This window comes from Lytechinus variegatus, chromosome 4, assembly GCF_018143015.1.
Source record: "Lytechinus variegatus isolate NC3 chromosome 4, Lvar_3.0, whole genome shotgun sequence".
NCBI lineage: Eukaryota > Metazoa > Echinodermata > Echinoidea > Temnopleuroida > Toxopneustidae > Lytechinus > Lytechinus variegatus.
In genome coordinates, this window is record NC_054743.1 from 59560921 (window position 1) to 59574050 (window position 13130).

The following is a 13130-nucleotide window of genomic DNA, read 5'->3' on the forward strand; positions in this document are numbered from 1 at the left end:
TTTATTCGACTTTTTTTTAAGAATTAGGAAAGAATAAATGTTCATTCATATTTGACATTCATCAAATTGGCCTTTTCCTCTAGCCGAGCAAAATGGTACGGAGTTCATTAGAAGATTTTATTAAAATCTGTGTCAATCTTTAAGATCCGTTTATAATATGATACAAATAACGATTATAATGTTCATGGGAATAATAATGTTATGAAAATATATGTTTTGAAAGAAAAGCCCTTCGTGGAATGAAGAAAAATAATGTCAAAATGTGAATCTGTGAGACCGAGACTGCGGTACGCAGGCTGTATGTGTGTGTGCGTGTCGATTGCATTTTCGCTTGCCACAAACAAGATAGGATTTTGGGTGGTTCTTTGGCCCTAATGCAGTTTCGCACAGGCTGATTACCAGCACACCATCGCCACCAATAATTGTTCACAACTGTCGAGTCTCTCAGTCAAATGTTGAGGTCAATGACGTACCCACCGCTTTTCAAAATATCTGGAAAGGCTGTATTTTGGCTTTATTCTCACTAAGTCTTGGTCATGTCACTCTACATTCATCTGTTACTGTTAGATATCATGTTTGTCATTCATATACATGTACTTGTGTACTCAGCCAGGCTTGCTTGGATTCGTCGCGCATTTGTAATGTATTGTGTTTAATACGTATTGAAGTTAGTGACCAAATCATGCGGCAAACTGTGCCTGTGGCATGTGCATGCTGCAGGTGAATTCCGAGTCCATATCAACTTTATGGTGAGCGGTGAAGCAAGGAGCGATGTTTGACTCGAACGATTGATATTGCATGGAACTTAAGCTGAGTGAAATACAGCTGTTGGCATTGCCAATCGCGATAATCGGAAAAGCGGTGGGTATATTTATTGACCTCGAAATGCGACGGAGAGACTTGATTATTGATGACATTTGCGAACAGTGTGGTGAGCTGTTCGGTACGCTGGTAATCGGCCGGTGCGGAACTGCATTAGCGCCGGTTCTTTTTACTTTCAGCCAAGGTGGCGTCATGAGTTAGTACTAGTGTCAGTGTAAATTAGTGTTCATTTGCACCACCTGCTAAATTTTGAAGAGTTGTGTTGTCAGTCACTTGCAGCTTTCTCTTGAATTTTAGACATTTTGTGAATCTCTGAGTCTGAAAAAAATGAAAAGTTAATTCACCTGGAGAGCTGACTGAGTCTGAACCAAGTTTAGTCATTCATTGACCAGTAGAGCCGCACGGCCAATATTGTAGACTGTCTCCAATGTGCAGATGTGGGAGATTATCTCCAATATCAGAAACTTTTGTAAAGAATTTGGGTATCCAATTTCAGAGACAGTCTCCAGTTTTGGAGTCCAATTTCCTTTGTTTACATTTGCTGCAAAAGGATTACCTTGGCGGCAAATAAAAATGTGATAAGCAGATTCCTCATGAAAAATTACCCCTTTTCACCATGTACTTTAAAAATTCACTGTCTACTTTTGTTTTGATAAGGATTTTTGTTGTCAATCACACAAAACAAAAATGGGCTTCTGACCTCAGTGAGACAAAATTTTGGGTGGAAAAAATCATGCTTTTCTTGGTGTTGTTTCTTTTGTCCTTTTGCAAAGCAAGTCTCCAATGTGGGAGATTGTCTCCCCTATTGGAGAGTCTCCCATATTGGCCGTGCACCTCTACTGTTGACAACATGAATTAAAGTTGAAACTTATGTAGTCAATCATGTCCTGACCATGGGATGGGAAGGCCTAAGGTCAGGAAGATGGCAGGTCTTGAAGTTGAATGAAAAAAATTAGATTTGAACGAGAATGTGCCCCAAGTTTGACATATCATGTATATTCTATGACTCAAGCATATCTCACAAGTCGTCATCAGTCTATTGCCACAACACGCAACCATGGCATGACACCCAATATGGGAGACTGTCTCCCATGCAAGTGGGAGATAAAAAATTTTGGTTTCCATTCCAATTTCAGAGAGTCTCCAGTTTTACTTTGGCCTTTGGGAGACCAATTTTCTTTTACTTTTGCTGCAAAAGGATTACATGTACCTTCGTGGCAAAGCAAAATGTGATAGCAGATTCCTCATGAAGAATTAACCCTTTTCACCATCTAGGTCTAGATTTACTTTAGAAATTCACCGGCTACTTTTGTTTTCAAAGGATTTTGTTGTCATTCTGACATTCACACTAAAACTAATGGATTTCAGACCTCAGTGAGACAAATTTTTGCTTGGAAAAATTCTGTTCTTGCCAGTATTTCTTTTGTCCTTTTTTTTTTCTCCCATATTGGAAATCCAATATGGGAGACAATCTCCAGTATTAGAGACTTTCTTGGAGTCTTTTGCCATGCACCTATACTGACAATACACACAAAACACATTGTTTTATACATGGGCACTATCACTAAAGGCATGACAGGAAAGTCCCTATTTCAACTAAAATCCCTGCTGAAAAAAAAAAAGAATTTTGCCTTTAAAAATTCTGAATCTGTGCGATGTTTCCAAAAATGGCTCAGCTCAACCTTTGATCTTTGAAAATGGGTCTCAAAAATTGTCTTGAATATAGAATTCTGTTCCCCCTCCCGCCCCCAGATTGTGAATTTTCTCACAATTGCCAAATAAAAAAAACAAAGACCCACAAAATGAGGTGAAATCAATTAGGGCCTACATAAGCAGGAACTATCTAAACTCACCAGAAGTTGAGAACATGATTTGTCTCGGTTTATGATTTTTTTTCCCCAATTGTTTACCCCTACGGGTTTGTGGCAAATCATGTAAACCAAGAAAATTGAAACTCGTAAATTGGGCATGCCCTAGGTTTACCAAATTTCTGAAACTCTAATATTGGAGATTGGATATTTAGAAAAATATGTCTCATGAATGCAATTGTATGTTTGTCTTGTCTTGTACATTAATAAACCTCTCTCTCTTTGTATGTTACAGGCACGCGGGCCAAAGAAGCATCTGAAACGGTTAAATGCTCCCAAGCATTGGATGCTTGGGAAGCTCAATGGAAATTTTGTAAGTAGAATGTGTTTTTTTCACTTTGACTAGAAGTAAAAAAAATAAAAGACATGTTAATAGCTTGTGCCAGATACCCAAGTGTATGATGTCTATTCCCTGTTTAGGAGAAGAGCAATATGTCAGCTGAGAACAAAAGCTGTTTAATTCTGTTTGCACATGTACTTTTTAGTGCACTTTGACAAGACGTCTGACTAATAGATGCCATGTTGGGTGGTAACAAAAATTTGGTAGATGTTCAGTAAGTTCAGTAACACTTCATAACTTAATGAATTGTTGTCAGTGCACAATTTGTATCTAGTCAGCTGTTAGGTTGGACATATAGACCTAGTGATTTAGTGAATGAATGGTTCATCCCTTTATTTATTGGGGGGAGGGGGTGTCATCTATGCTTCTAAATGGACTCTTATGCAATTTTTTTTCCTCACAGGCTCCCCGTGCATCAACTGGACCTCACAAGTTGAGAGAATGCCTTCCTCTCATCATCTTCCTCCGCAACCGTCTCAAGTACGCCCTGACCTACGTTGAGACCAAGAAGATCATGATGCAGCGCCTGATCAAGGTCGACGGCAAGGTGCGCACTGACATCACCTACCCGGCTGGATTCATGGGTAAGTAAAGGCTGTACAGTGGTACCCATCTCGAAAGATCCCGTAGATGGAAGAGAGGGAAACGGAGAATGTTTCATAGAGCAAATAGTCTGTGATTTTCACTGATTAACTTGTCCTTAGCCAATCGTATCCAAGGATTTCAGTAGCTTATAACAGCAAAAGTCACTCTTTGTTTCAATAATGCCCCATGGTGTTTGTTGGCAGGTGGTATTGACTGACCACTTCATAGTGCTGAGCACTCCATTTTTCCAGCCCCCCCCCAAAAAAAAAAATACCCCAAATGTTATAAATTTGTTATGCCAGGGCCAGGGGTATCGTATGGGAGAGGTAAAAGGGGTTGGTGTTTTTTAAAATTTCCTTTTTTGTTGATGTGTATTTTCATGTACATTTGTATTGTGGCCTTATCGAAGGCAGCACAACTGATTTTACCACTGGTTGTGCTGTTCAATACAAAGGCCTATATCAAACAGCATTCCCATAAGGTCGTCAGCTTGGTTGTGATATGGTACCATTTTGGCATCACCCAGGGAATGAACACAAACGCCTTGAATAAAGTCTTATTTGAGAATCCTGCTCAGAGTTGGGCCCATTTCGTGAATAACTTACAACTTTTGAAACTCTGCTAAACATAATATAGTAACTAGCATGATAACATGGCTCAATGGCCAATCAATATCAAGGTTCCGTGATATTTACAATAATAATGGCAGTTATAGTAATTGTAAGTCTTTGTGAAAGGGGGTCTTTTTGTGCATCTAGAGACAAATGAATGATCGTGCCTGCGACAAATCAACTAAAAGATGTTGGACGGGACTAACCAAATTCTACATTTATTGCAGCAATATTCTGCTCAGATTCACAATGTATTTTGGCTATTTTCTATCATAAAAAATCATGTATGAAGTGTACAAACTTCAATAATTTATTTAGCAAAGATGGCGTTGCCATCGGGTGGTGGCTGTGTAACAAAATCTTGAGGTTTGCTATTTCTCACATTCCATGATATAAAGCACAGTGCTTTTTAAACAGTTTTGCAATCCCATTTCTATTTCTTTTCTGGTTCGTACAAATAATTTTTTTTTGTATTGGTCTGTAGTAATTGAATGGGTAAACTTCATTGAACATTCTTTTCCAATTTAGACTTGTCAAGACTTGCATTGAAATTAAGATAATTTTGTATAATCTTTTCTTAGATGTGATCTCCATCAACAAGACTGGAGAGAACTTCCGTCTGATCTACAATGTCAAGGGGCGCTTCGTTGTCCACAGGATTGGCAGTGAAGAAGCCAAGGTATGTAAGATTAATCACTTCTAGCTTGAAGACAAAGTTAAGTTATCCTGATGAGATCAGTACGAAAAGTCAGTGTATATAAGATTTGCTATGTCTCCGTTGCTTGGAGGAAGAGTGAAGGTGATACTGAATTTGTGGGAGAGGTAAAACAAATGTTAATTTTCTGCTAAATCTTCCTGTTTTAGGGTAGGGAGAATTCGTGAAAAAATGTCCAGATAACAATGTTACATGTGGCAAGGGGGGGGGGGGAGTTGAATGTAAAATCGTCAATCATCAAGAAAGGCTGTACCTAACCAATGAACGTAGAGGGATAACGAAACAACTTTATGACCTCCCCCCCCTTGCTGTGGCTGATGGAAGGCAATGGAGAATGACCGTCTCACATCCTCCTTTGTTTAATTACATCAGCCAAGATAAAATTTTCCTATAAAGGTCGTCATCATGGTTGCTCTCTGTACTATGCTGGCATCACCCAAGGAAAATACATTCTATCCTGTATGAACCATGAAATGTGTGGTAATCCAAGTTCTTAGAGTTGAGTTTTTCTGTCCAGATTGGATGAACCGAATAATATCCAATTTCATGCAGTTTAGTTTTTAAGTCCAAGGGCCCTTTGCTGAAAGTTGCCATCAAAGGTAACTTGATTTTGAGCCAGTCATACGCGCATATTGAGATGTTGATTGATGATATCTTGAACTGCAATTAAATGCAACTCTTTTTGCAGATTATGCAAAACATGTTATTCGTCCAAGTCTAATTTGCATGGGCCAAATGATATCCAATTTCATGCAGTTTATTTTTTAAAACATGTTTTAAACCTGTTTTAAACCTCTTCCCATTCTAATTATCAATGTGGTCCCAGTTTCTTAAGATATTTGTAGCAGGCAGATTTACCTGTACATCATCCAGGCCAAAAGTTATTTTTCAAGGGCTCCCTGTCCCAACCTACTTCCTAAATCTGCTACATTAGAAAAGATTTAACATGGCAGTGAATGGAGGATTTCATGGCTCTTGACAATTTTGTGGGTGAAATCGCCAAGAGCCCCCCCCCCCCCTTGTAATTTTTCCCTGACATCATCTCAGAATATTTTTTTTTTGCTTTCATTGTTTGACCACAGTTCAAGCTGTGCAAGGTGCGCAAGGTATGGACCGGACCCAAGGGTATTCCCTACCTCAGCACCCACGATGCTCGTACCATCCGCTACCCAGACCCCCTGGTGAAGGTCCACGACACCATCAAGGTCGACATCTCTACCGGCAAAATCACAGACCACATCAAGTTTGACAGTGGTGAGTGCACCGTAATTAGAATTAGAATGCCCCTTTTTGACTTCATACTTGGAAGATTTCTGGAATGTTGTAGTTTTGTATGAATTTCAGTTGAAAATGTATGATTTGCTCACTTGTAGAAAGCACTTCGGTTAAATGAAAATGGGTTTAGTGGTTTAACTCTCATTGGTTGTTACCCCAGACTAGTGAAACTATAACAGCATTTTCTCCTGATGCACAAATAACAATCCTACGTGTTACTCAAGTCATTACTTTTCAATCTATTATTGACTGAAAAATGGTTTGTCATGATCCCCTCGGAGAAGTGAAACTACGAAATACACCTGTTCACTAAGATATTCAAAATATATGCATAATTTTCAATCAAAGGATGTTCTTGTTGACAACCTGAAAGTTGGCCTGAGGCTTTCCAGAGCAACCAGGTACACCAGCAACTAATGAATGAACTGGATTCCAAGTATATTGTAGTTCAGTCATTACCAGTGGTTGAACGGAATACCTCGTTGCGAGATTCCCGCAAACAAAACATGCAGAAATTAAAATCTGTTAGTAAACTGGCTGATTGCTTTGGATGCACTGATTGAAAAACTGTTTGTTTCCTAGGTCACATGTGCATGATCACCGGAGGTCGTAACTTGGGACGTGTTGGTACCATCACCCACAGGGAGAAGCACCCTGGATCCTTCGAGATCGTCCACGTCAAGGACGCCTCAGGTAAGAAATGTTCAGTGGTATAGCCATAGTTGGGCAGATGAGACATGAACACCCCACCCCCTTCCTTTCAGGGGAATAAAAATGAACCCCAAACAGCATTTATAGTTTGAACCATAGATCATATGATTAACGATTAACATTAAGAAAATACATCCTACCATGATTTTACATAACATTGTAGATTAATATGACAAATTGTGTTGTGTCGTGAACCCTATCTAGGCCGGGGTATTTTGGGAGTTCATATGGCCGGGGGGGGGGCCCTCCCAGGCCCCCCTTGAGATTTCGGCCATCGACTGCGCGATCGCGCCGAAATTTGGCACAAGGGTTGTCTGGGATATAATCTACAAATTTGTATAGTGATTTTTTTCATGCGAATAGTTATTACGTAATTATGCTAATTTATGTGTAATTAGTATGCGAAATCATACTTTTTCCTCTAACTCCATAAATAAAGCTCCAAATGTTCTAATTTTTGAAATAGAAACTCTTTGTGATGTTCTTAGCAAGTGCACATGAAAGAAATTGTGATATCAGATCAATTTCTTATGTATTATATTGTTTTTTGCAATTTCTTATGTATTATATTCTTTTTTACAATTTCTTATGCACTTCTTTGTTTTTTGGACCGTTTGTTTTTCATTGTTTTTTCAATGAAATTCGTTGGGGACTCTTCTAAGATCATAAACAGCATAAAATACATACATTTAGGCCAGCAAAACTAAAAATAATCATACATTTATGATTTTTGGTTGAAAACACAATTTACATTGACATTGTACACGAAAGCACGTTTTGGAGCAATTTTGAGTCTGACATGCACTTACATAACATTGCGTAACTTCGGAACTGCATACCCGGGTGACGGAAAATTGGTCTCAAAAGTTGCGCAAGACTTGAAAGTAAAAAGTCAGCAAGCAGCGCAGTCAAAAAATTTTGCGCGGCAAAAATATCGCGCGACTCATTTGTCCCCAATCCCCTTATAATGAAATTAATAACACGAGCAATACAGACAAAAATGTTTTGAATACAACAAATGATTATTCCTAGACAGTTTAAAATTTTAGGAAGCAAATGAGGTTGAACTAAATAATAATACTAAGGGGCAGGACAAGGTGTTAAACAACTTTTTTGTAAAGCAAAATCCAAGCCCTTATATGAAGGACCTTGCTAAAATGTCACTGCTTTGTGCTTCATATGAAAAAGTATATGATTATAATGGCTTGACTAGTTCATGAAGTGAAATGGGAATCGGGATGTACGAAAAGGTTGATTATTTTATGGAATGGCTTTAAAATAAAATAGCATTTCTTTGACAATGATGCCATCTCGATCTCCTGGTTATCCTTTCATTGTCGGAACAAATCAGTCATTTCAAATCATTGACGGGACGCTTTATGAAACACTCCCACATCTTCTTTTTGCTTCCAGACCACACCTTTGCCACTCGTCTCTCCAACGTGTTTGTGATCGGCAAGGCCAACAAGGCCTACATCTCCCTCCCCAAGGGCAGGGGAATCCGTCTCACCATCGCAGAGGAGCGCGAGAAGAGGATCGCCCAGAGGAATTAAGCGACCAATCCCTCCGCGAAGCAACCGTCATGGATTCCACATCCTCATGAAATTTCCTCAACATCACAAACACAAAACTATTCAGTGATCCGTTTCATTCGTCCGTATCCAACTGTCCATTCTGAATTGCGACATGGCTAGAGGTGTTGAACAGAGACAATTCAAACACACAAATAAATATTATGTGACACAACAACTTTCAAACGTGTTTCTCTCATTTTTGTGTGTCATAGTGTAAAAACCTCAAAACTGGCTGTTTCTGTTGTGAGAAAGTTGATGTGTAAAAGCTTTATGACCTACATTCTATGTACAATGCAACCTGTCTATTAAGGCTACCCAAAGGGAAATGTGGCCCCTGAAGACAGGTTCTGTTAACATGTTTCCTTTCAATTAGGAGACTATTATAGTGGACACTATAGTCAGGTGGTCGCTAAGATGGGCTTGACTGTATTACAAAAATGGAAGCAGATACTGGGTATGTAACATAGAAAATCCATGATACGTAGAATAATACCAACCAGTGTCTAGTGAGGTTCCATGACATTTGCTCCGCGCTATGAATTCCACACACAAGTGTAATTACCAACTTTAACCTTGGATTTAACATTCCCTACTGCAACCTTAACCCTAAATAAATCGAGCAATTGTCGCCGGAGCAAGTGTCGGGTCATCTCTTGTGGACCTCTGTTGTTCCTAAACAAAGTTACCCGAAACACGTGTTTATACATCATGGGGACTTGAATGTGAAATGTACCAAGTTATGTAAACTTCATTTGAGTATGCCCAAAAGCAGTAGTGTTGGCTGACAAAACAAAATGACATTACTGTACATTAGATCATGAGTTTGATGCTTAGGTTTTCATTGTTAGTTTTCCAACATGTATGGCTGCTTTTGGGAACACGGTATGTTTATGATACTTGGTCCTGTGGCAAATTTGTACAAAAAGCCAAACGCGACACGGGGTCTATCTTATCCTGGAATTACAAAAACCTTATCAACAGCTTAATTTCATCTTGAGTCAAACGGCAGGAGCAGTTGTAGGATCGAAGACCAAGTCACAGAACCTCGACTGCATTTGTATTATTGGTTAGATTGCAGAAATTGGCAGAATCTAACCTTTATGATTCGACTTCAGTGGTCTGTTTCACACTGAGTTACATATCTATGACGGGGCTAGCTGCTAAGGGTAAATTGCCAATTCGTCTATTGCCAACACCTCCACTTATCACATGGTCTACCCTCATTTAGTCTTATGCCATTCCAACCATCAATATTTTGTCTAACAACCATTTGGTCCAATAACCACTTTGTATAATCACCACTTCACCTATGACCATTTCGTCTCATAATCAGTTGGTCTGATACCCTTTTTCTTTTTATTAATTTCACCCAATTTACACTTAATCCAATTAGACTAAATGGCAATTGGATCAACTGGTTATTAGATGAAATGGCAATTGCTGGATAGTGGACAAACCGATGGTAGACCAAATGATAATAGTAATTGAATGAACTGGAATTTTACCTATTGGAAATAAACCCTGCTATTCAAGGTCAAGTCCACTCCAGGAAATGCTCACTTGAATAGAGAAAACAAAACTAGCGTAGTGTTGAAAATTTCATCAATATCGTAAGAAAAATAAGAAAGTTATGACATTCTAAAGTTATGCTTATTTTTCACAAAACAGTGATAGTCGATGTCCATCACTATTTCTTTTGTTTTTTTGTTTGAATTATACAATATTTGATTTTTTATAGATGTGACAATAAGGACCAACTTGACTAAACCATATATTCCACATGTTCAGGGAGGAATTAATGGTATCACTTCACAATAAGGATAAAATTAGAATATTTCATATAATAAAATACAAAATAGTGAATGGATGACGTCATAGTCTCCTCATTTGCATACCAGCCAGGATATGCATATAACAGTTTTGTGAAATTAAGCTAAACTTTCATAGCTTTCTTATTTTACATCTGATTTTGATGAAATTTTCAGTGTTATGCTTGTTTGATTTTTCTCTTTTTATTAAAATCAACTTTTTGTTGGGGTGGACTTGTCCTTAAAGGTCAAGTCCACCTCAGGAAAATGTTGATTTGAATCAATAGAGAAAAATTAGACAAGCACAATGCTGAAAATTTCATCAAAATCGGATGTAAAATAAGAAAGTTATGACATTTCAAAGTTTCGCTTATTTTTAACAAAATAGTTATATGAACGAGCCAGTTACATCAAAATGAGAGAGTCGATGATGTCACTCACGATTTCTTTTGTTTTTTATTGTTTGAATTATACAATATTTCAATTTCTACAAATTTGATGATTAGGACCCCCTTGCCTGAAGCACAAAATGTTAAAATAATGGAATTCCACGTGTTCAGGGAGGAATGAAACTTCATTTCACATGACAATGACGAGAAAGTCAAAATATTTCATATTTCAAACAATAAAAAAAAGAAATAGTGAGTGACACCAACTCTCTTATTTGCATGTAACTGGCTCGTTCATATAACCGTTTTGTGAAATGAAGCGAAACTTTAGTGTCATAATTTTTGTCTCACCTGCGAAGCAAAGTGAGACTATAGGCGCAGCTTTTCCGGCGGCGGCGTCAACATCAAATCTTAACCTGAGGTTAAGTTTTTGAAATGACGTCATAACTTAGAAAGTATATGGACCTAGTTAATAACACTTGGCCATAAGGTTAATCAAGTATTACTGAACATCCTATTAGAGTTTCATGTCACATGACCAAGGTCAAAGGTCATTTAGGGTCAATGAACTTAGACCATGTTGGAGGAATCAAAATCGAAATCTTAACCTGAGGTTAAGTTTTTGAAATGTCATCATAACTTAGAAAATATATGGACCTAGTTCATGAAACTTGGACATAAGGTTAATCAAGTATCACTGAACATCCTGCATGAGTTTCACGTCACATGACCAAGGTGAAAGGTCATTTAGGGTCAATGAACTTTGGCCGAATTGGGGATATCTGTTGAATTCCCATCATAACTTTGAAAGTTTATGGATCTGATTCATGAAACTTGGACATGATAGTAATCAAGCATCACTGAAAATTTTGTGCAAGTTTCAGGTCTCATGATTAAGGTCAAAGGTCATTTAGGGTCAATGAACTTTGGCTGAATCGGGGGTATCTGTTGAATTACCATCATAACTTTGAAAGTTTATTGGTCTAGTTCATTAAACTTGGACATTAGAGTAATCAAGTATCACTGAACATCCTGTGCGCGTTTCAGGTCACATGACCAAGGTCAAAGGTCAATGAACTTTGGCCGAATTGGGTGTATCTGTTGAATTACCATCATAACTTTGAAAGTTTATGGATCTGATTCATGAAACTTGTACATAAGAGTAATCAAGTAACACTGAACATCCTGTTCGAGTTTCAGGTCACATGATCAAGGTCAAAGGTCATGTAAGGTCAATGAACTTTGGCCATGTTGGGGTTTTTTGTTGAATAACCATCATATCTCTGTAAGTTTATTGGTCTAGTTCATAAAAAAGGGAAATAAGAGTAACCATGTATCACTGAACATCTTGTGCGAGTTAGAGTAGTATTCAAAGTGAGCACTGCTGCTATATTGAAGCGCGTGATGCAGGTGAGACGGCCAGAGGCATTCCACTTGTCTTATTTTACATCCGATTTTGATGAAATTTTCAGTGTTATGCTTGATTTTTTTTTGGTTGGGGTGGACTTGTCCTTTAAAGTCTCCCTCATTGTCAGAGGCTCCCTGAAAAGTTTTTAGTGAAGCTCCGCAACATCCCCCTGATTAACACATTGATTTCTTTCATTGGATCGTGCGTAATCAAAATACATCTTCCTTTATCAATTCCCCAGAAAGATGAATATTAAAGTTGGCAGCTTTGCTATGGCAACAAGCATGTTAAGGTTTCAAAGGTAGCTACAATGATAGGAGAGCCACCACAGCAATATATTTGACTGCCCCCCCCCCCGGGAAAGCTAGCTTCCAAGATCCATTACTGTGCTTTTTGTTACAGGCCCCAGAAATATGCCCCCCCCTTCCCAGCAATAACTTGGGGGGTGTTTCACAAAGATTTAAGTATGACTTAAGTCGCACTTAAATGCCGACGCGTGCATGATATGCAACACGCGATCTTATTGATAGATACGCAATAGTGCGCGTCCTCATGACACGATCTGACCAATGCGGTCAAGCCTTTCATACCGTACGCAACTCTGTATTTAAGTGCGACTCTAAGTCATACTTAAATCTTTGTGAAACACCCCCCTGGTCTGAAATGGCCAAGTTAAAATAAGGAATTAAAAGAGGACCCTTCTTACAAATTTAGTGATATGATGTCGATTCTGAAAGCAAATGTAACATTATATCCTGAAATTTTTAGCCCATACCATGCTTCGGAATAGGTTGATACAAAACAGAATTTAAAAAAATTGGCATCAAATCATGATAAATTTCGTGGATAACTCGGAAATGGCCATGAATATAACAAATTCTTCTTTCATATCCTCCACATCACACTTCTAGGGCATGCACTTGCATATAATCTAATAATGAATGAGAATAGTGGAAGATGCATTTTCACTCTGAAGAAAAGTTTGTTGTAAAGATACCAGGAAATAAGGAAAAAGATTAAAGGT

At 38.2% G+C, this 13130-nt stretch overlaps 1 protein-coding gene across 1 annotated transcript; it reads left to right on the forward strand.

Moving 5' to 3' along the window:
* Positions 1-36: 36 nt before the first annotated feature.
* Positions 37-8676, forward strand: LOC121414416 (40S ribosomal protein S4-like). The gene is made up of 7 exons (XM_041607586.1): positions 37-95; positions 2926-3003; positions 3434-3614; positions 4808-4905; positions 6024-6195; positions 6799-6909; positions 8341-8676. The coding sequence occupies exons 1-7, from the start codon at positions 93-95 to the stop codon at positions 8478-8480; spliced, it is 783 nt and encodes a 260-aa protein (XP_041463520.1). The 5' UTR covers positions 37-92; the 3' UTR covers positions 8481-8676.
* The last annotated feature ends 4454 nt before the right edge of the window (positions 8677-13130 follow it).

Bases quoted from the DNA above. Each gene is read 5' to 3' on its own strand.
- LOC121414416 (XM_041607586.1), top strand. The intron at 3,615-4,807 runs GTAAGTAAAGGC...ATCTTTTCTTAG, and splicing joins CTACCCGGCTGGATTCATGG to ATGTGATCTCCATCAACAAG. The intron at 4,906-6,023 runs GTATGTAAGATT...GTTTGACCACAG, and splicing joins TTGGCAGTGAAGAAGCCAAG to TTCAAGCTGTGCAAGGTGCG.